Source organism: Dermacentor albipictus, chromosome 2 (genome assembly GCF_038994185.2).
Source record: "Dermacentor albipictus isolate Rhodes 1998 colony chromosome 2, USDA_Dalb.pri_finalv2, whole genome shotgun sequence".
Lineage (NCBI taxonomy): Eukaryota > Metazoa > Arthropoda > Arachnida > Ixodida > Ixodidae > Dermacentor > Dermacentor albipictus.
In genome coordinates this window covers 119,246,617-119,266,943 of record NC_091822.1, presented here as the reverse complement: position 1 = coordinate 119,266,943, position 20,327 = coordinate 119,246,617, and the positions used below count along the sequence as shown (strand labels likewise).

Sequence of the window (20,327 nt, the reverse complement as noted above, 5' to 3'; positions counted from 1 at the left end):
CATACGGCCCAAAAGGCAAATTTCTCTAAAAAATTTGGGCCAAGCAGCCTGTGTCAGTTCGCCAAACAAATTCGTCATGTATATTCCTCAAGGAACAAGCACCAGTAAATTTCTCAAGTGAGTTGAACGTGTAGCACAGAAAAGGGAATATATATTGGTACATTCCATTTTGTATTCTGTAAATAGACGTAAGCCTTCATTAGCTTTACTACAAGTTACCGCCGCTTAAAATAAACACGTGAAGAAGTGCCTAATTTTAAGAAGCAGTCAAAGATGCAAGTTGTGCTTGTAGAACCTAACTGCAGTATTAGTTAAGTCCTCGTGTTACTGCTGAGCGTTTCTCTGAAGAAAAGCAAAAATTCGATATTGCACCATGAACTACTCGTCGTGAACAAACCAGTTTTAGCGGATTGTAACTGTTGTAGAAGTCATATATAGCCAGCGTCTGTGACATACTTGTTGCACCGCGGCAGGTATGGTATCATAACTGGATTCTTATTTTCTATATGTTTGCGGTTGTCGATTGAAAAACCCGCAATGAGCTGGTCTGCGCTCCTTCGGCTGGAACTGTAGCGTTGCCTTCGAGAGCTGCATTGTCGTCTAAGAAATAAGCTTATTGAATAAACTTTCGCGAATGAAGACGCCGTGAAAATATATTATGAGACGACCGCCATAAGTACACAAGCAGAGAGAACGAGGGCGAGCAAACGAAAACACCGCAGAATGCGCCCGGACACCGCCCGAAATGTAGCAGACGACAGGCGCGAGTCCTTGCCCTGACGTCACGCGAGCGGCGCTCGCAGCGCCCCTGTAGTTCGTTCTCGGGGCTAATAGCCTGTTAAGCATTTCCAACAGTAGTGTCTCTTACCTAGCAAAGCTCTTGAAAGCAGTCGAAAGAGGGTTGATGCAGAGTGGGACCCGGTTTGAAGTGGCACACCTTTCCAGAATGAACTTGTGGAGTTTTTCTGCAGGGATAATAAAAAGCAGCCACGAGTTTTCTTAATTGCTCTCATTACTTGTCATAAATGCAGCCTAACCACAATTGGCAGCAACATGGTGCAACAGATTCAGAATGTCAACTGAATGCATATATTCAGCATGACTGCCTTGCCGGGACATTTGTGAGCAACAAAAGCAACATCATCTACTAGGTAAGTGCTAGCCACACATAACTGAACAAGCTGTAATGCTAAGCATCAATACAAATTCTGAAAAAAGAAAAACTGGCGGCACATCCGTCCTTTGGAGGTGACTGGCGACGTTCATGCAATCGGCAATCTATTTTATGATGAATGTGTCACTGCTGTAAATATAGCACCGGTTACGTGTCATTACCAGTGGCATGTGCCACTGGTAATGACACATAACCAGTAACCACATAACCAGTGCTGTACTTGCGGACAACTTTTTTTTTGCTATGAAGCAAGCAACAAAGCCTGTGGTGGAGCCCAGAAGCGGCCATAGGACCTCAGCATCGGTTGGGACTTGAACACGCAATCGACGCTGCAGTAACCTTGCTCACTCTCATTTGTACATGCCGTTGGTCGCGATTTCCAGATGGGCTCGCTTGGCTTCAGTGTAGACACTGCAAACACTTGTTTTGTGTGCTTCGACAGACTTTTGATGCTGAAGTTGGGCAACAGCCTCTCAGTGGAGTTGACTGGCTGGACAGCAAACGACGAACACTCACCAGGAGACATGGGCAACTTTTTGTGTTTGAGGAATGCGTAAAACATGCGGTGGTCTTGGGTGTGTGAAAAGTTCAAAGTGCAAATTAAAGATACAATAAAATATTAGCAGTGGACTCGTGAACGTTACATATTGTTTCAAATTAGGTGGTGTGTGTGTGAGAGAGAGAGATTGTTTTCTACTTCTAGGGGCAGAACCGCCCAAAGTCATTTTGGAGCTACTGTATTTACACGATTGTAAGTCCACCTCTTTTTTAATATTTGAAAATCTGAAGTGGGGGGGGGGGGGCAGAGAGGGGTCGACTTACAATGAAAACCAATACATGGCACCGCAAAAAAAAAAAAAAAAGCGAGACCAACGAGATATCAGGAGAGCTACGATGTAGACAGACAGACAGACAACGAACTTTATTTAGTCCTGAGGAGCTACTTTCAGGACCTCCTAACGGGAGGCCATTGTAGCCGCTGGCCGCGCCCACGTAAAGGACAGAACGCCGTGACGCTCCGCCCTTTCCTGGGCCCTCTGGATAGCCTGGGCTTGCTTTCGGAGTACCGTGCTTCTGATGGCCTCCTCCCACTCGGCTTCGCTGGAGAGGAAGTCGTTAGGCAACGCGGGACATCGCCAGAGCATGTGAGCCATTGAGCAAAAGGTTTCAGTGCAGTCAGGACAACTAGGGTCCACATCCGAGTAGATCCTACTGAGGAATCCCCGCGACGGGAAAGATCCCGTCTGCAGCATTCTAAGTGTAGCTGACTGACCTCTACTGAGCTTCGGGTGAGGTAGAGGATAAATTCTCCGACCAAGTTGGTAATGTTTAGTGATTTCATTAAATGTGAGGAGTGGATCGTTCTGCTGAGGCCCTTCCTGCCCCTCCGGAGCCTCCAGACCGTCGCGGCGCGTTAGTTCTCGCGCACGGTCGTGGGCAAGCTCGTTGAGGTTTGGGAATCCCTCGAGAACGTTCGTCCCCATGTGTGCGGGGAACCACGTGATATAATGAAAACCGGAGCAAGCCCTTTTCTCTAAAATGGAGGCCGCTTCTCGTGCGAGGTTACCCGACTCGAAAGCTCTGATTGCGTCTCTCGAGTCGGTGTAAATGTAGGTACGCTCTGGATCACACAAGGCCAGCGCAACCGCAATTTGCTCTGCTATACTCGCGGTGGCCGCTCTGACCGAGGCCGAGGACCGAAGAACCCCCCGCCCGTCTACAACCGACAGCGCGAACACTCTCCTGTTCCCGTACTGCGCCGCATCGACAAAGACCGCGGAATCTCTGTCTTCCCTAACTTTCTTCAATATGGCTCGTGCACGGGCTTTACGTCTACCCTCGTTATGCTGCGGATGTACGTTCCGCGGGAAGGGCCTCACCAGGTATGTCGCCCGCGTTTCTCGTGTCAATGTTATACGCCGGTCCTCCATTATCCTAGGAGCCATGCCAACCTCGTCGAGAATTCGCCTGCCAGCTTGGCTCGACGATAGCCTAACCACCTGGGCAGTGACCTGTGCCTCTATGATCTCGTCTATGCTATTGTGCATACCGAGTTGATCTAGCCTGTCGGAGCTCGTGGCAATAGGCAAGCCTAGCACTTTCTTGATGCTCTTGCGCATGAGTGTATTTAATTTGGTCTTTTCCGTTTTTGTCCACACTAGAGCTGACGCCACATAGTTAATATGGCTCATGAGGAACGCGTTGTACATCCGAAGGAGGTTGTCTTCACCTAACCCCTTCTTTCGGTTGGACACCCTAGAAATTAGCCGCAACATATTCTCTGTTTTAGCTGTAACGTGGGTAATTGTTTAGTGGACTCATGAGCTGTAGCTCATGAGTTTAGTTTTAGCTGTAACGTGGGTAATTGTTTAGTGGACTCATGACCTGTAGCTCTTTAGTTTCATGAGTTTCATGAGCTACGATGTAGTTCCAATTTTATGTTTGCTCTACAGCCCCACGCGTAGCTTTCCGCTATCCCGCGCGTTTGTTCGCTTTTCGGAAGGGTTTTTCAACATTGAGAGTTTTACAGTGCGCCCAGTACTCATGTGGGGGCGTCTACAGTTCATGGAAGAGCCGCTGTTCCATTTGCAGCGGCACCCTCAGAACAGCGGCGCTTGCGGGGAGTATCGATAGTTCATGGAACTTCATGGATGGAGTCTCTCTTTCCCTGTAGCTCTTTAGTTTCATGAGTTTGATTTGACTACTGGCCACATGCTACTTCCATGCTTGCTCAGTTGTCATGAGTGCTCCGAGTCCACTAAACATTCGGTGCTTGTTCACAGCGGCGTTGAAGAGGGTTGCCATCCTTTACACTGAAGAAACAAAGAACTGCGCAGCGGGACGCAAGTTTGATGTTTCTTAATTTAATGGGTGGTGTGAGAGTGGCAACGGCAGCGAAGCAAAATTTTCACCTGTGACGGCTAGCAAAGAGGTTTCTGCGGGCTGAAGTCAGGACACTTTCCGAAGCTGTAGGCCAAGCTTGCGGCGTACATCGCCAAAGTGAGTGATCGGTTCCTGCCAGTGACATGCGACATGGTCACGAGACAAGCCTGGATCTTCGCCTTTTAAGGACCTGCTCCGCCGTGAGTACGAGTGGCTGGCGGCAGAAGACCGCGAACTTACGCCAACCGGACATGTCAAAAGAGCCTCCCTGACGGCTCTGTGTTGTTGGGTGCTTTAGGCGTGGACTTACGTATGTACGCAAATACGGAATTTCGCTGGACGGAGACGTGCTTCGGGACTGTAGCAGCAATGACGATGGCAGCACTAGTGAGGAGGAGTAGCCCAGCGACCATGCCAGCTACTAATAAATTTTCGTTATGGAATGCGCCGGCGGGTATGTTCTTTTTTTTTTTCTCCCTGTCACACGCAATATGGGGAGGTCGACCTACATTCGAGTCGACCTGCAATCATGTAAATACGGTAGTAAAATTGCATTTTGGAGCAATTTGGAGCAGACAAAACTTCATTTTAGAGCAGGCCAATCTGAACTTTGGTGGAATAATGGAATATGGCAGCGCACTTCAAAACCACGACGAAACAGAATAAAGCGCTGTACTGCAACTGCCTTAAGCAATGTCTTAAGCTGAATTTTGAAGCAGATAACTCCGATACGGAACTGTCCAGCACATGTAAATGTTGGTAATACAGTCTACACTCGTATTTCAATCGCTTTTAACGGACCACGCTAGAACAGACTATCGGCTACAGCGGACGAAATTAGTGTCAATTTTTTTTCAAAATCAGGCGTATAAAACCAACTTTGGGCGTGTCGACACTTTGCGTTGTTTTACGCCTCGGGTTAGGAGCACAGCGCCGCTCAACCCGCTCACCTCAATACAGCCGCCCTGGCCGTTCCAACATCATTGACAACAGCCGGGAGTGGCTGTGTGCGTACCAGCCACTTGCCAAACGTGCCGAAAAGTCTAGTGTTTATAAGTGCGAAAATTACGAGAAGCTGTGCGGCAGGCGCCATTGTGCGTTGTGTGGAATATGAATGACTGCTCTCTTTCTTTGGGGGGGAACGAATCTGATCACAGTTTGCAGCCACTGCCGAAACACACATGCCGAAGTCGTTCTGGCGCAGCGTGGCGAAGGAATTTGCGTTTGTATCCACATGGTGAATTGGCACAGGAGCCCCACTCCTGTAAATGTGAACAAAACTATGGGACTACTTCCAGCAGCGGTGAAAGAGGTGTGCTTTGGTTACGCAGTCTTTGCTTCGTGGCCAAGAGCAGTTGTCTGAAAGTAGTACAGGTACGTGCCCCTCCTTTGGCCCTGCCATTGCTGCGCATGACTGCTGCGTGCGGACACCTTCTCTTGGGAGGTAGTCTGTCGAGGGTGCAAAGTTTGCTGATTGCTTTATGTACTCTGTCTTTGCCTAGTGTTGAAGGCTGCATAATTCATTTGCCCCGAGGGGCCAGCACTCTTCATCACACTTGCGTTGCAAGTTGTGCAAGTGTTCGCAGTCATCACATCTGTTAATGGTTGCGCACATGTAACCCCATGCTGTAACAGCAAACTGCAGCTTTGATATTGTGACTGCAATCATCACCCGCTCAAGCAGTAGTGACACTTGTGCTGCTCAACTCAGTTTTATACATATTGTCAACAAAGAACTAAGGACAAGGGCAACTTTTAACCCATCTAAAGTGCTTTGAATATGTTCAATATTCACTAATGTGACCCCCAATTTCATCAATGATCATTGCCTATAGCCTATCACACCTCTACCAATACCAAACCTCAGCTCTATCACAATATCACCAACCGTGGTTTGTTCAAGCCACACTGCTGTTCTCTGAACATGATGTTTTTTGTTCTCACGAATAGTGGCCGTTTCACTAACAATGACAATCACTGCCTGCTCACCTTTCACTTGGTGCACAGAGAGAAGTTCTGTCTCGAAAGAGTCGTCGAAGGCATGTGGCGCAACAGGTTCAAAGTCGGCCACATAGTGGCGACCCGCTGGCGTACTCTGGCAGCAGCGGCACATGCACGAGTGGTATCGCAGCCGTCCTTCCTCCAGGTATGGGTGTGACAGGGCGTCTGCACAGCTGATCCGCTTGTCCTGCATTGACATGGTCATCATGGAGTTATAGCTTGTCTGTAAACGTATTGCCATTTACAGAATACCTTGTTACCAGAGATCTAGGCGGTGCAGTCTTGTGGAGCAATGTTAAACTAGAGAATACAGAAACTGCAACGACCAACTATATTGCACTTAACTGCTGCTGTATGACATTGGCACGCAGTCCTTCCTTATTAATTTTTCTTAAATAGCATTATTGCTTTGACAAAAACACTTCTAACGTGGTTGGACAAAGCTCACACTATGTGTTGCTACTTGTGCCGTTACTTCCGTCCCAGTAACCTGGTACGCCGCAAAGAGTAGCACAAACATGGACAAGTTGAAACTAACTCTCTACGGTCTAGCTCGGTCGGAGGCTTCTCAGGTAAAAAAATGTGTACTGTAATGTACAGTGCTGACTATATACATTGCTGTATTTCTGATGAAGAGAGGCTGGATTACTCTACCAAAGACTGTTCGCACTTTCTTCAAGGTACAGTGAAACCTCGTTAAACCGTAGTTAGCCAGATCTCGGAAAAAGTACATACTAAATGGTAGTACTGCTTAACTGAAATAGCATGAGATCGTCCACTTACCTGTCAAAAAGGGAACTTGGAGAGAGTGCAATGAAAGGGCAAAAACATGCATTTATTCCACGACCTCCTCTATAAAGCTCATAGAGGAGGTCGTGATTTACTCGCTTCGGGTGACAAAAGTCTTGTTATTTTCGTTTGATGCCGCAGCGGCCTAGCAGCAACGACAGTGGCCTCAAACTTACTGAAGCTGCCAGCCAGCTTTTCAGCCAGCCCCCATTTCCTGGAAAACACTCGCATGGCAGATTCCTCGTTGGCATTGTATATTCTCCGTGCAAAGGTGCGGCGGTAGCGCTGCAGATGTCGCGGGGTGCCTTTTTCATTGCGGGATGCTGTTCTCGTCGCGACGATTGCATTCATGCAGCTGGTGTAATGCGCAGCAGCTTCTGCCACTGTCCGGCCTGAATCGCCTGTGCTGTCGCTTTCTGTGTCGTCCTCATCACTGTTGTTAGGTGACACTTCGGCAACAGAGGCAACGATGGCGAAAAGTTGAACCTTGTAGCTGACATCTTTTCGCGGTCGCAGCAGTGCTGCCGAGCAACTTCTTTGCATTCCAGATGCCACAGACTGTAGTCAACGGTAGATCTCCATCGCGTGCCAGTGCCGACTTCTTCGTGCCACGTTTGATAGCATTAACGATGCCTAATTTTCTTCTATGCTGAGCACCCGGTGTTTTTTATCTGAGCTTCGGCATGATGCCAGTCCTTGCTTGCACGACATCGAAATGATATTGATGTGGCTTATGATGTGGAATAAGCTGGTGCGGTTTATGCGGATACAAAACACATTTATGTTCAATGGTCGCTGAGTTGGGGATCTGAATTTACTACTTTTAAAATGATACTGTTGTTTAAGCAGGTACAGTTTAACGAGATTTTCCTGTACTTACTGTCCCACAGTGAAATGAGACACAAGCAATGTGAGAAGACAGACATAAGTGCTTTGGTAGCTACAGAGCACTAAGCATAATTGATTTCTTCACAACATTTCGAATGGTATGCTCATTCTTCTTATCTTTAAAACATGCAACACTGCATCTCAGCCAACAGCAAGAGTCCCTTACACGGGTATTGCATGGTATACTTTTGATCGCAACTGGCTTCTTCAGGCAAGCTGAAGGAGGGAACCAATCATGGTTGAGAAATTCGATCCCAATCAGGCTCGATCCCGATTGGAAGCGCACTGTGTGACACTGGTATTAGTAGCCCAATTGACAGGCAATACTTGCAAATTATTTTTTTCTCTTTTACGATTGGTCTGCCCACAAGAATGACAGCTTAACGCCGAGACACTTGTTATTGCTGAAGCAATAAGCATGCAGAAATGTGCTTGTAGTCTCACTATGTGCCGTACAAACCACATCACTGTGTTGCAATTGGGTTGCTCTAGTTTCCGTCTGTGCTGATCTCTCTTCAGCTAGAAATGTATGCTGTATAACAATGTATGCTCCAAGACAGCTCCTGTCACTCCATTCACATCAGTGTTAAACCATGTTAAGTATGCTGAAGAATGGCCAAGGCTTTCCCCTCTCAAAAGTTCAAGATCCCCAACTATACAAAGATATTGTTCTTGTGGGACTAGATCTTGTGCCTATGTGGGCTGTGTTTGGGGTCCCATGTCGTGACCCAAAGCACAAGCTGTCTTTCCCATCAACTTTCCTTTGGTTACCCAAAATGAAGGTACTATCACATTAAAATGCCATTCCTTCATGCTATAGTGACCAACATTGTCAAAACTATTATCCTGGCCAGGCATAGTCCTGTAATTTGTTTAATATCAAGTGCAGCCACACTCCATCCCCACTGGAATGTTGACAAAGCAGTTAGGCATGCAATCTGCGACCTTAAATTCTGAGGTTCTACATGCCAAAACCACGGTCTGATTACGAGGCACACCATAGTGAAGGGCTCTGGATTAATTCTGACCAGCTTTCTTTAACATGCAACCACTGCACAGTACACGAGTGTTTTTATATTCAACTCGCATCGCAATGCGGTCGCTACGGCCAAGTTTGCACCCGCCACTTTGAGAAACCACCACCAGGTGGTTTCTCTTTACATTATATTAGCCAGAGATAGAAAGGAAAGCAGGACGTACAGGGTTGAAGACAAGCATCTGGCAGAGCAGGTGGACTGCCTCGTGGGTTGCCTGTGGCGAGAGGGTGTAGAGAGCCGCCAAGGAGGGTGGCTTGGTGGGACGCCTCAGCAGGTGGGCACGCGCACCCTCACAACCGTGCTTCATGTCTTCCAACAGGGGAGTGCCCAGCAGCTCCGTGATCAGCTCCAGCTGTGCACAAACCCATAGTAATACTGTGAGCCATTGAGGACAACTGTTGCAGAAGCCTTAAATAATTTGAAAAGGACACTACACAGGCAGGTACCGAATCAAGCTAAAGTGACAGATTTGTGCTCGAAGGTGTTAAAAGCATCACTTTTTTCAGAGAACAGTGCTTTCATACGTGAGAAAATGAAAAGATGCAGATCAGTACTGCTGCTGCCAATGAAAAAAATCTGGTGTAAAACTCCCATGATATACTACTTTGCGAAAATGCTTTGTTGCAGTTATTTGTTATGAACGAGCATAATTAAACACTCAATTTTTGATGATTCAATCTTTGCCTTCAGTGTCTCAATAAAGAAGCGTGGAAAGTCTCCGAAAGTTACAAAGATGCGAAATCAGTTGCAAATGGCCTCAAAGGAGAAAAGGATAACGTGGCTTCATGATGATTTGCTGGCACTAGAAACGACCGCAACACCTCTAGCTTAACTGCAGCAGCTAGCGAGACTGATCACGAGCAGTCACTCACTTGCTGGATGGGAGTCTGTGCTTGGAACAGGATGCGCCGTCCCAACAGCTCAGCAAAGATGCAGCCCACGGACCAGATGTCAACGGCCGAACCGTAGTGACGTGCTCCCATGAGGAGCTCTGGGGCACGATAGTACTGAGTCACAACTTCTTGCGTCATGTGCCGCTGTTCATCCCGCTCCTCCAGACGGGCCAGCCCAAAGTCGCAGATCTGGATAATTGGGCAAGGAAGCAAGGTATACAGCAGCAACATCGACACAGCATGTGTAATACACCTGAACGACTAATAAAAATCGGGCCGTCGTTTTCCTTTCTTCTAATTAATTACATAGCGGTGCCTCAAATCCGGCAGCACTGATGCCTTCAGGTAGCATGTGTGGGCTTATTAACCAGTTGCTTTCACTCAGAGAAAAGAGAAAAGAGAGAGAGAGAGAGAGAGAGAGAGAGAGAGAGAGAGAGAGAGAGAGAGAGAGAGAGAGATCACGTACATGTGAAGCCTGTGACAAAAAAAAAAAAGAAAAAAAAAGGGATGTTCCACCTCCACTGTCAAAGGCAGTGAGGTGTGGCGCTAGCTGACACTCTCAGGTTTAGTTCTAGTAGATAAACATAAATACCCAAGAAATTGGATGGGAAAAAGGCGCCGCAGTAGCTGAATTGGCAAGAGCACTGTACATGTAATGCGAAGATATGGGTTCATGTCCCACCTGCAGCCAGTTCACTGTCATTTCCATTCATTTATCATTTCTTTAATTCAATTAATAAGTACATGTAAATTTGCCCTATGCTGCCCTTGGCGAACGGGACTGGGACGAGGTCATAACTAGTACGCAACTCAAGTTCCAGTCCATGGCCGTCCAAAGGGCCCGTGAAAGAGCGGAGAGGCTTGGCCTCCCGATTCCAACATGGGAGCAGCCAGCGGCGAGCCGGGGGCCCCAACGGGTCTCCACCGGCTAGTCCCTCAGGACCTCAATAAAAGTTCATTGTCTGTCTGTCTGTCTGCTGCCCTTGGCATCTTTGGTTGTTAGCTACTTATGACATGACTAATAAAAATCGGGCCCTCGGTTTCCTTTCTTCTAGTTCACACCTTAAATTGAAATTCAACACTGGCAGTACTTAACTCCGCTTTGTTGAAGTTCAAACAAGCCTGTGAAATGTTTGGTTGGCTCTGTGTTACAATGCTGTTTTACAGCAACTGAACTTGTACGGAACTATCAGTCATTCTAAATCTGCTTTCCCTATCAAAATAATACACCTCCTGCAGCCAAGGAGTATTCTAACAAAGGCGTTTGCACAACATGTCACACCTTCTGCCGCCAGAAGATGTTTCAAGAAAAGCTTCCACAGACCAGTAAATAATATATTTTGAAAGGACACTGTACAGCCCAAGAATTTGCACTCTATCACTCAAAACTTTCTTTTTTGTAGGGCGTATATGTTAGTATTCATCAAGCACAGTCGGAGTACAAGGAATTGCTTCTGAACCAACACACCGCCGGCCTTGCTTTGACAAGTGATCTTCTGCTGACTAAATTCAAAGTAGCTTGAAACGAAAAGACTTCAGCAATGAAACTGATTTAGAAGCAGAAGCCAGATGATCATATTGTAAAAATAGTTTGTTCATTATAAAATTATGTCATGCTTGTGTGTACATATAAAACATACACAGCTTGCACTTAACTGTCATCACCTGCATAGTCTTGAAATAGTGGTGGAAGAAAGTAGCAAAGGCATAACAGACTTACCTTAAGAACACAATTGCTGTTAACCAAAAGGTTGCCAGGCTTGATGTCCCTGTGAAGTATCCTTGAGGAGTGTAAATACTTGAGGCCTGGGGAATGAGTAGATTGATAAGCCACTGCCACGAAATTGGTGTGGGGGCCACCAACACAAGGGGGTGGTGACACTTACCTCTCAATATTTGGTAAAGAAAAACTTTCAAGTGATCCGAAGTAAGTGGCTGTGGAGAAACTATGATCTTGTGCAGATCACTCTGCATCAGTTCTGTTGTGACATATCTGTGCAGCAATGGTCAAGGAATTTTTGCAGAGAGTGAAGTATGACAGATGAGCATAAATGCCTTCTTCTGTCACATCTGCTGCCACTGCAACAAACTGATCCCTGCGTGCAAACGCAGCCACGAAAATGCATTTGTGGTGTTTGTGCCCTGCCTTTCAGTTGCATGAATCTTTACGAACTTGTTCAACTTTTGGTAACATTAATATTTTCTGGCATCGCATGACTGCCACGTAACGAAGAGAAAATGTCTAAGGATGCAATTGAGGTAGTGTAGTGTAACTAAAGCTTGCCATTCTTCGTGGACTTTGCTATGCACCCTTGAACACGCACATCCACTAATACGATAGCTGCAGAAGAAAAGGTACATTAAAACCAGTGCGAATTTGATCAATGCACCACGGTGGGATCACTGTTATGCAAGCAGTAAAGTTATACATTCACAACAATTTGAAAAAAAGGATACATTTCTTGAAAGAAATCTAAGTGTGGAGGCTGTAGGATATCCAGTGCTGACAAGACCTGCAAGGAGCAGATATTTTTCATAAACCAGAAGGGTAATGGGTCCAACTACCCAGCAGCAAACTATGTGCGCCATGCTTTTTACAAATTGCGATGAAATTCGACGATGTTTTATGTTTTATTCAGGCACAGATGCAGTCACACTTGCACATTCACGGCCTTGTAGTTTGAGCGCGAGCACGTGGATGAGCGAGTGTACCAATCTCTGGCACCTGGTGCCCACCTAGCATTGCTGCCCCTAGCAAATATTTTTGCCATACCCCGACATACTTTGGCAACATTCAGCGGAATCTTATTCAAGTACAAGCTCTTGTACCCACATGTGCATTCGAATCCACACACACTCACAGGCACACACTGTTGTTTGCACTCCCGAACTACAACTTTGTAATGAGTACCAGACACTGGTGAGTGAGCGCACCCAATTTAAGGCCTTTAATATCAATTTTTACAGCAATACCTGCACACTCTGGGAGTTACTCATGTTCCCACTTTAAGAGGGGAACACACACACACACACACACACACACACTTTTAGTGCCGGTGTATCAGAGTTGCAAACACAAAAGGGTAGCCTGCACTCAAAATGGCCAAGCATTCACTATGGCACTGCTTCTTGTCAACATATTGGTGGAAAGATCTCAACATGCTCTCGGTTGAAGCTGAAGAGGAAGCTTTAGCTCGGGTGCCCCTATCTAAATACATGTAAAATGAGAATTCGTTTTTCGCGGCAACCACTGCACGAAATTTGACGGGGTTTGTTGCATTTAATAGAAAATTTTAAATCTAGTGACTGTTGGTTCCGAATTTTCGATTAAGGTCGTAAATTATTGATTAAAAATTGGGAAAAATAGCAAATTTTCAAAAAATGAAACTCAAGTTCACAACTCTGTAATTCGGCAAGAAAAAATGATGTCGCGGTTCTGTGGATTGTATCTGATAGCACACCTAAAGCGGACAAATTCGACATCTTACACATGAATCTAAAAAAATGCATTAATACGCAATTACAACTTTTGCAGAACCCTCGAAAACAACGTAACAAATTCACGTAAGATGTAAAATGACATACGAAATTTGTCCACTTTGAATGACCTAATGGATGCCGTTTACAGAACCGTGATATCTGTTCTTGATGCAGAGCTATTAGTTCGTAAACTTCATGCTTCTATTTTTTTTCTAACTTCCGAATTTTTGAAAATCTTTTAAACAAAATTCAAGCCTTAAATCAAAATTCCGCTTCCAACAGTCACTAGAATTGAACTTTCTCTCTCAAATGCAACAAATTTCATTAAAATCAGTCCAGGGGTTATCTCAGAAAAATGTTTTTGCGTTTTTACATGTATTTGAATAGGCCGTGTCGGAGTTGGGCCTGAGCTAAAGCTTCCTCTGAAGTAGGAGCACCGGGCAAATTGGAATGCAAGCCATGACTCGCTTTCATTGACTTAGCACAACACTCACTGCAGAGCTGCTCAGACAAGAATCTGACATACAGAAGTCATTGCAAGGTTGAAGCTGCTTGCCAGCCACAGTACTAATGCCTCAGTCATTTTCATGGATTCCATGATACGATAATTGCGAGAATTCATGCATTTCTACCTTGTATCTTTCGTCTGTACATGCACATCCCACACACGCTATTTCTCCTCCAGGGCCACTTGAACAGGACTTACATTTTCATGCTTGAAGAAGCAGAGCATCTTGATCTCACGATAGACTCTCTTGCTGGAGACCAGGTTTTGGAAAACATTGGGCATCTTTTTGAGGGCCACTCGCTTGCCATCTCGGGGGTCTGTGACTGACCTGGAAAGTAAGCAGAACAAAAAGAGGTACAGCAGGTTAATGCTAAGCCAGGTGGCAGCAATTACAATGGGATATAAATTATTTAGAGTAATTCATTTTCTGGATCGATACTTCGTAAAATGCCGGGGGGGGGAGGAAATTGGGGTATTATCTTTAAAGAGGAAAACCAGGGTCAAATCGAGGTATTTGTGGTCTTGCAGCCGAAAGTTCAGGATTTTTCTGGCAGCTGTCACACATGGTTAACATGAGCAGTGGTCTTCTTTGTGAGACAAAACATTCTATTTAAACAAGCGAAATCACTGACAGGAACATGTAATCAAAAAGAGAGCTCCCAGAAATCACATGACAAACTTATCTATACATGTTTCTGTTGACATGCAAGCATTATTATTACTTTCAAAAGAAACCACATGAATCAAAAAAACAAATTGAGAAGTGTTTGGCAACCCCTTCTTTACTTTGTTCTTTGCATTTTCTAAACAAAGGAAAAAGTATGAGTAGCAGAGCATGCAAACCTGGTATGCAAGAGCTGCGATGCTTTTTCTTATGTTAAAGCCTTTGTTTATGTACATTACGATACATATTTTGAGCATTTCTGTGTCAATTCCTAGACCTGCCAGGTCTTTTGTCCTTGTCTGTTGTAGTCCTGTTTTACTGGTTCCTGCCATATGTCCTTGCAAAAATATTAATATAATACAAACCAGCCATATCAGCCAACCTTCTTTGAACATCACATAGTTGGGTAAACGTCCCCTCAACGTCAAAACTACAGTTTGCAATACAGAGCAATGTCAGTTCTGCATTCTCTGTTTTGCACATTACCCAGTTTACATGTATGCGATGTGCAGAAAATGCAATTCAATGCACCATTGTTGTATTTATGTAAACATGACTACAAAAAGCCAGCAAGCTTCCATTCACTCAAGGCCAGTGGGCGCTGAATATATTATATATGCCGGTTTTCACTTGAGTGCTAAGTGAAAAGGAGGCAGTCATATACCGTATACATAATAATAATATTACACATCTTGACCACTTACTCACACAAAGTGGGCATTGTTCGTTAGTTTTGTAACAGCTGCGTTTATTATCCTTTATGTAAGAGAAAAGCAGATTTTTCACAAAGCTTGTTCGGGGTGAGAAAAATCTAGAATTCTTACATTTTACCCAAAACCAAGAAACCATAGACATATTCAAACCAGAAGTGTTAGCAGCAGTGCCAGAGAATCATACATTTAACTGCACTTAAAGCAAATGGATGATCCATGCCTACGCAACAGTAGTGCAATACTTACTTATTGCACTTGTTAACACTTCAGCATGTGTGCAATAAAAAAGCGCCACAAGCAAACTAATTCCTGCTGTACGGAACGTTTTCATTGACACTCATTCAGCTGCTGCACAAATATGACGTCTAAGGATCAAACAACAAATATAAACGTAAATACGGAAAATGCCCGCAAATCAACAGCAGTACATGGTGTAATTCTGCCTGCGCCTCCAACATCATACGGCCCCAATAGGAAGTTTTCACCAGGAAGTTCCTGGCACAGTGTAGTGCGACCCAGATTTGCCACAGGCCAGCTTGCAATGCAGGTCCTGCCCGGATAAGGGAGGGAGGGGGGGGGGGGGCTGCCGCAAGGACGGGGCAGCGAAGAACGCGCTGGCGAGCTTAACAAACGCCCTGCCAAGTCCCACGCCATCTCTCACGCGGTCGCATATTTCAGAGAAACCCACGGTAGCGAGGCATTTCCCCGTCCGGTCCTCCTGGGAGGAGGAGGTGTTGTTGCCAAGACGCTAAGCGGCGCGTCGTTGTGTGCATGTGCGTGTGTGTGTGCGCGCGCCCGTACAGACGACGTTCTGCTCGGCGGCCGGTGGTCGTTGTGTGGCGGGCGTGTACCGTCAAGCGGGCACCGAGGCACGCACGTAGGCGCGCGCAGGAAGGAGACTGGGGGGTCGTAGGCTGCATCAAGCAGCCGCGGGATCGGCTCGGCCGCACCGCACGCGCAAGCCAGCCGCCACTGGAGCGATCGAGCCCGCGGCCTTCCAAGCCAGCAGGACGTTGAGCAGCAAAGGAAGCGAGCGAACCGTGCGTTGTGGCGGGGAGGAGGAGGAGGAGGAAGCAGCAGCAAACCGCAAAGGACTCGGCAGACACGCCAGGCATCACCGGCAGCAGAACGCCCCGCGAATAAAAGATTGCGTATACAACCTACGTAAGCAGCGCCGCGAGGCACGGCACAGGTAAGGCAAGGGTTGGCGGGCGTTCCAGGGGGCGAGAGGGGAGTGGGGCGGCGGTTGCGGGCGCGCGGCAAAATCTGTGACCCAGAGACGGAGTGGAAAATGTGGGTCAAGGGGCTTTCTCCCACTTTGTGGGTCAGCGGGACGAGCTCGCTTGCCGGTCCCTCGCGCGGCGTGCTGCCGAGCAACGAGTCAACCACGCGCGCGCTCCGGGCGCCAGCGGCGGCTGCTGCTTGGCCAGGGATGATCGCATCCCTCGCGCGCGGGCTGCCCTGACGAGACGCGCGGCGTGCGCGCCCGTCACATGGAGGGAGAGGCCCGCCGAGCTCGCGGCGGACGCACGCGGAAGTTGGCGCGCTGCCGTGCCCGCTCGTCGATCCTCGCGCGAGGCACCGCAACGCAGACGAACTGTGGTTCGGTTAATAGAAATAGCCCGGGCGGAGCAGCGCCCGGCCCGACGCCGGGTAGGAAGTATGTGGGGGTGAAAAAAATAAAAGGACCGCACGAGAGAGACCTGGAAAAACCGGAAGACCGGGCAATATGGGCCACGACCACCACCAACCGGTGGCTACGCGAAACGCGGGGCTTCCAGCTGGGAACCTCCATAATATCCGAGCGACAGCGTCGAAGGACATAAAATCGGCCCGCAGGCAGGCTTTGCATACAGGTTGATCAGAAGACAGAACGGACATTTAGTGGGATGGCAGCCCACGCATACGCGCAGGGGGCTCGTCGGGTGTTCGCCGATTGGCCGCAGAAAGAAACAGTGTAGCTCGCCGCTAGTGCGAACAATGATGATAAAGCGACGCTGCGCACCGCGTCCCCCCTCCCCCCCCCCTCGCAGACAGGACGGTGCTACCGAAGAAGGGGCGTCCTTCGCGGAGCGCCGGCACGGTGTTTTCGAAGGATGATCGAGCGGTGTTGCACGGTAGGGGATTCAAGCGCTACCAGAGCGACGTCGAAGGCAGGCTGAACGGTGCGCATAAAACGGCTGCTTCGCAACCCAAATACCAATCAGGACATGTCGCCAGCGGCGGTGCACGCAGATACCGAAGGAGAGAGGGAGAGAGAGAGAGAATGACGAGCAGGTGACCTGCTCTACTCCACTCTTACAACGCGACTCAAGACTCGAACCTGTCACCGCACCAATCAGCGGCAAACGTCGCCAATCATTCATTCATCGAGCCACCTCCACAAATGAGCGCGACACGTTCCAATGCATGCTGGGGGTGGAGAGAGAGAGAGAATTAGTTGCTTATCAGAACCGGCATTTGGGCGAGTTGGGCAAACAGAGACAGGTACAAGAACGAAAGAAGCAACAAGACAGTCGCTGGTCAACGGGGCCAGCGCTCCTTTTTATGCTTGTTCGTACGTATATTCGCGCTTTAATGCGGTTATGTTTATGATGGAGCAACTGCTGCTACACCAGCAGTTCAGTTCTCTATCGAAGGGAGCACAGTCTTGCGTAAGAAACAACCCCCCCACACCCTTCTCTTCTTTGTGAAATGCAATCGAGTGCCTCGCCGCAGCGCTGGTGTCGCAAAAAAAAGAAAGAAAGAAAGAAAAAGAACGAAAAGGAAGGCTGCACGCCATGCTGCACCTAAAACGTCCGGGCCCCAGCTAATCCCGCGCGCGCCGACCGAGGCGGCTTGCCATTTGTCCTGCCAGGGCGGTCGCAACGCAGTGGTCGCGGCATAAATCACGAACCGCACGCTCCGCGCACCAACAACAGTGGGAACGCTGCCCTCGACAAGACAAATGAGCGAGGGACAGAGAAGAAAGAGAACGAGACATAGCGAAATCGTCCGCGTCCACCCGTCGCTCCGCTGCTGATCCCCCTCCCTCCTATACCGGCACGGCCGCGCACGAGAAATACTAAATCAGACTTGACAGGTACGGACATCACCCCTTGGAAAGTGGCTCGGCGGAAGAAATTATCGGTTACTTGCGGACAAACGGGTTCTAATTTCGAGTGCCTCTAGCGTGGGTGTGTGTGCCCGCGCGTGTATGCAGCGTATAGTTTGTTTTGAGTAATTATTTACAAGCGTTGCCAATCATAATTATCCATGTGCTTTCTTGAAATCGTAGTTTTTTAGCTAGCCGCTTGTGTATCCGCTTTCTCGTTGTAACTGAACAACCAAGGGGTCACCGTTGGAATATCCGACTTTGAAGCCTTGTTCGTATATATTGTCACCTGTATGTAACGGATTGTAACTTAGAACGAATGACAAACGAAAAACTGAAGTAGTCTGAGCGCCTGCGCAGTTCTCCTCGCTCTGCCTCCATTGCCTGTGCAAATCATGCGGAAACGCCACCTCCGAGACTTGTTCCTGCGCGGCCAAGTATCGGAACAAACTCACAATGACGGGCGCCCGGAATCCTCAATAATTAGGGACGTCGAACTATTCGCGAGACAGTAAACGTGGCGGCTTACTGCCTTTCGTCCGGGCTCGAACAACAATTAATGAGCTTGGGCTGGTTGGATGTTTATAGCATTCTTACGTATTACGTCACCAATATACTGCGGAATTCCGATTCCATTGTCGTTTTGAAGTGCATGGTTTCATAAGCTCGCGCTTTCTGCACCGCCTACATCTACAGCTTACATCACGCCAGGCGGAACGCTTACGAAAACACTTCGTTCCAAGATCTGTATTCAGGAGGAAGAACAGCTTTGCGTAAGAGATTTCCGAACACGTACACTGACTCGAGACAATACGCCCAAACAGCAAACTTGTTTAACATGCTACAAAGTACACCACGCGACGGGGCTTCCTTCCACAGAATATCGGAGGCTCGACTACCACTGCAGCGAGGAGTCGACGTTCAGCGAGCGTGCAAGAATGGGCATCGCTTGGAACGAGGCCAGGCAAGTGTGAAAAAAAAAAAAGTGCTTTCCGCCGAAAGTCTCGAGTATCCAGAATGTGCGCGCGCGGTGAAGTCGTATAGACAACGCAAGCCCGACGAGCGGGCTTCCGTCAAACGATGAAAAGCGAGCGAGACGGACTTTTTTTTTTTTTTTTCGGCGAAACTGGGAGAGAACGAGGCCAGGGAGTCTTCGCGCGTTGCAGCAGGCATTGGAACGTGCGATTCGGTGGAGAGAGAGCGATGACAAAGGAAAGGCAAGGAGGTCAACCAGGGCGGTTGCCTACCCTACACTAGGGAAAGGGCAGCCAACCAACCTGTGCGCTTGGGACTCCCAACGGCATAGTGCCGCAAGGTTGAGTTCGAACCCCCGTGGCGGTGTCTGGCGAAAGCTTTTTCTTTTTTTTCCTTCGCCTTATGACGACGTTGAGGATGAAACTCCTGTTATATCTACCTTGCTAAGTAAACCTCGCCATATCAAAGCGCGGAAAAGGCCGGACAACACGCGCAAGCGCCGTCCCATTCCAGTCCGAACCGAAGTTCTGTTTTGGCGAGGAATGAGGCATTCTCGATGACGGAGTTAACGGTGAAAGGAAAGGCCAACGGACACGGCAAGCCCAGTTTCGAGCTTTCTAACCGCTGTGTCGACGACAAAAAGATAATTGCTACACGAACGGAAATAATTAAGGCATCAATCAGAAGGCGCGCTGCAACGTCCGCCTCGGTGAAGACGTCTTTCAGATGCGAAGAAGACGAGCAAAGACAATGGACCGAGACGCCGCATCCCTGGAAGTGTCGCGTTTCGCGCAGAGGTGTTGGCGGCGCAACGAGTGTCGCAAGAATGCAACCTCGCTTCAGGCCAAACCAAGAATAGTACATAAACGGCTCGCCTGTAGGAGCGCCCGGAGCAATATTTGCAGGACTCGAATGTCGGCTCTTACAAAATCGCGCACTGATTAAGTGGCGTTATTAGGTAGCGCCAAAGCCGTTAACCTTCGTTTTCCCCCACCCCGACCTTCCGCTCTCTCCTGGAGCACACGGAAATAGAAAGAAAGCACGACGCTTATAAGAGATGGCGAGGAAAAGGAAATGCGCGAGAGAAGTAAAAGAACGCAAACGTGGAACGTCAGCAGAGGGTGTTGAGGTAAACCAATGTGAAAAAAAAAAATTATGAGGTTTTACGCGCCAAAATCACTTTCCGATTATGAGGCACGCCGTAGTAGGGGACTCCGGAAATTTTTGA

The 20,327-nt window shown here is 47.9% G+C and overlaps 1 protein-coding gene across 1 annotated transcript in view; it reads right to left on the bottom strand.

Moving 5' to 3' along the window:
- nmo (serine/threonine-protein kinase nemo) overlaps positions 1-20,327 on the bottom strand; it is a 111,959-nt gene that overhangs the window by 12,428 nt on the left and 79,204 nt on the right. The window contains 8 exon segments of the mRNA XM_065452579.2: positions 869-965; positions 6,047-6,245; positions 8,936-9,124; positions 9,645-9,854; positions 11,386-11,471; positions 11,552-11,658; positions 12,123-12,178; positions 13,852-13,981. Coding sequence (XP_065308651.1) covers positions 869-965; positions 6,047-6,245; positions 8,936-9,124; positions 9,645-9,854; positions 11,386-11,471; positions 11,552-11,658; positions 12,123-12,178; positions 13,852-13,981 — 1,074 coding nt within the window.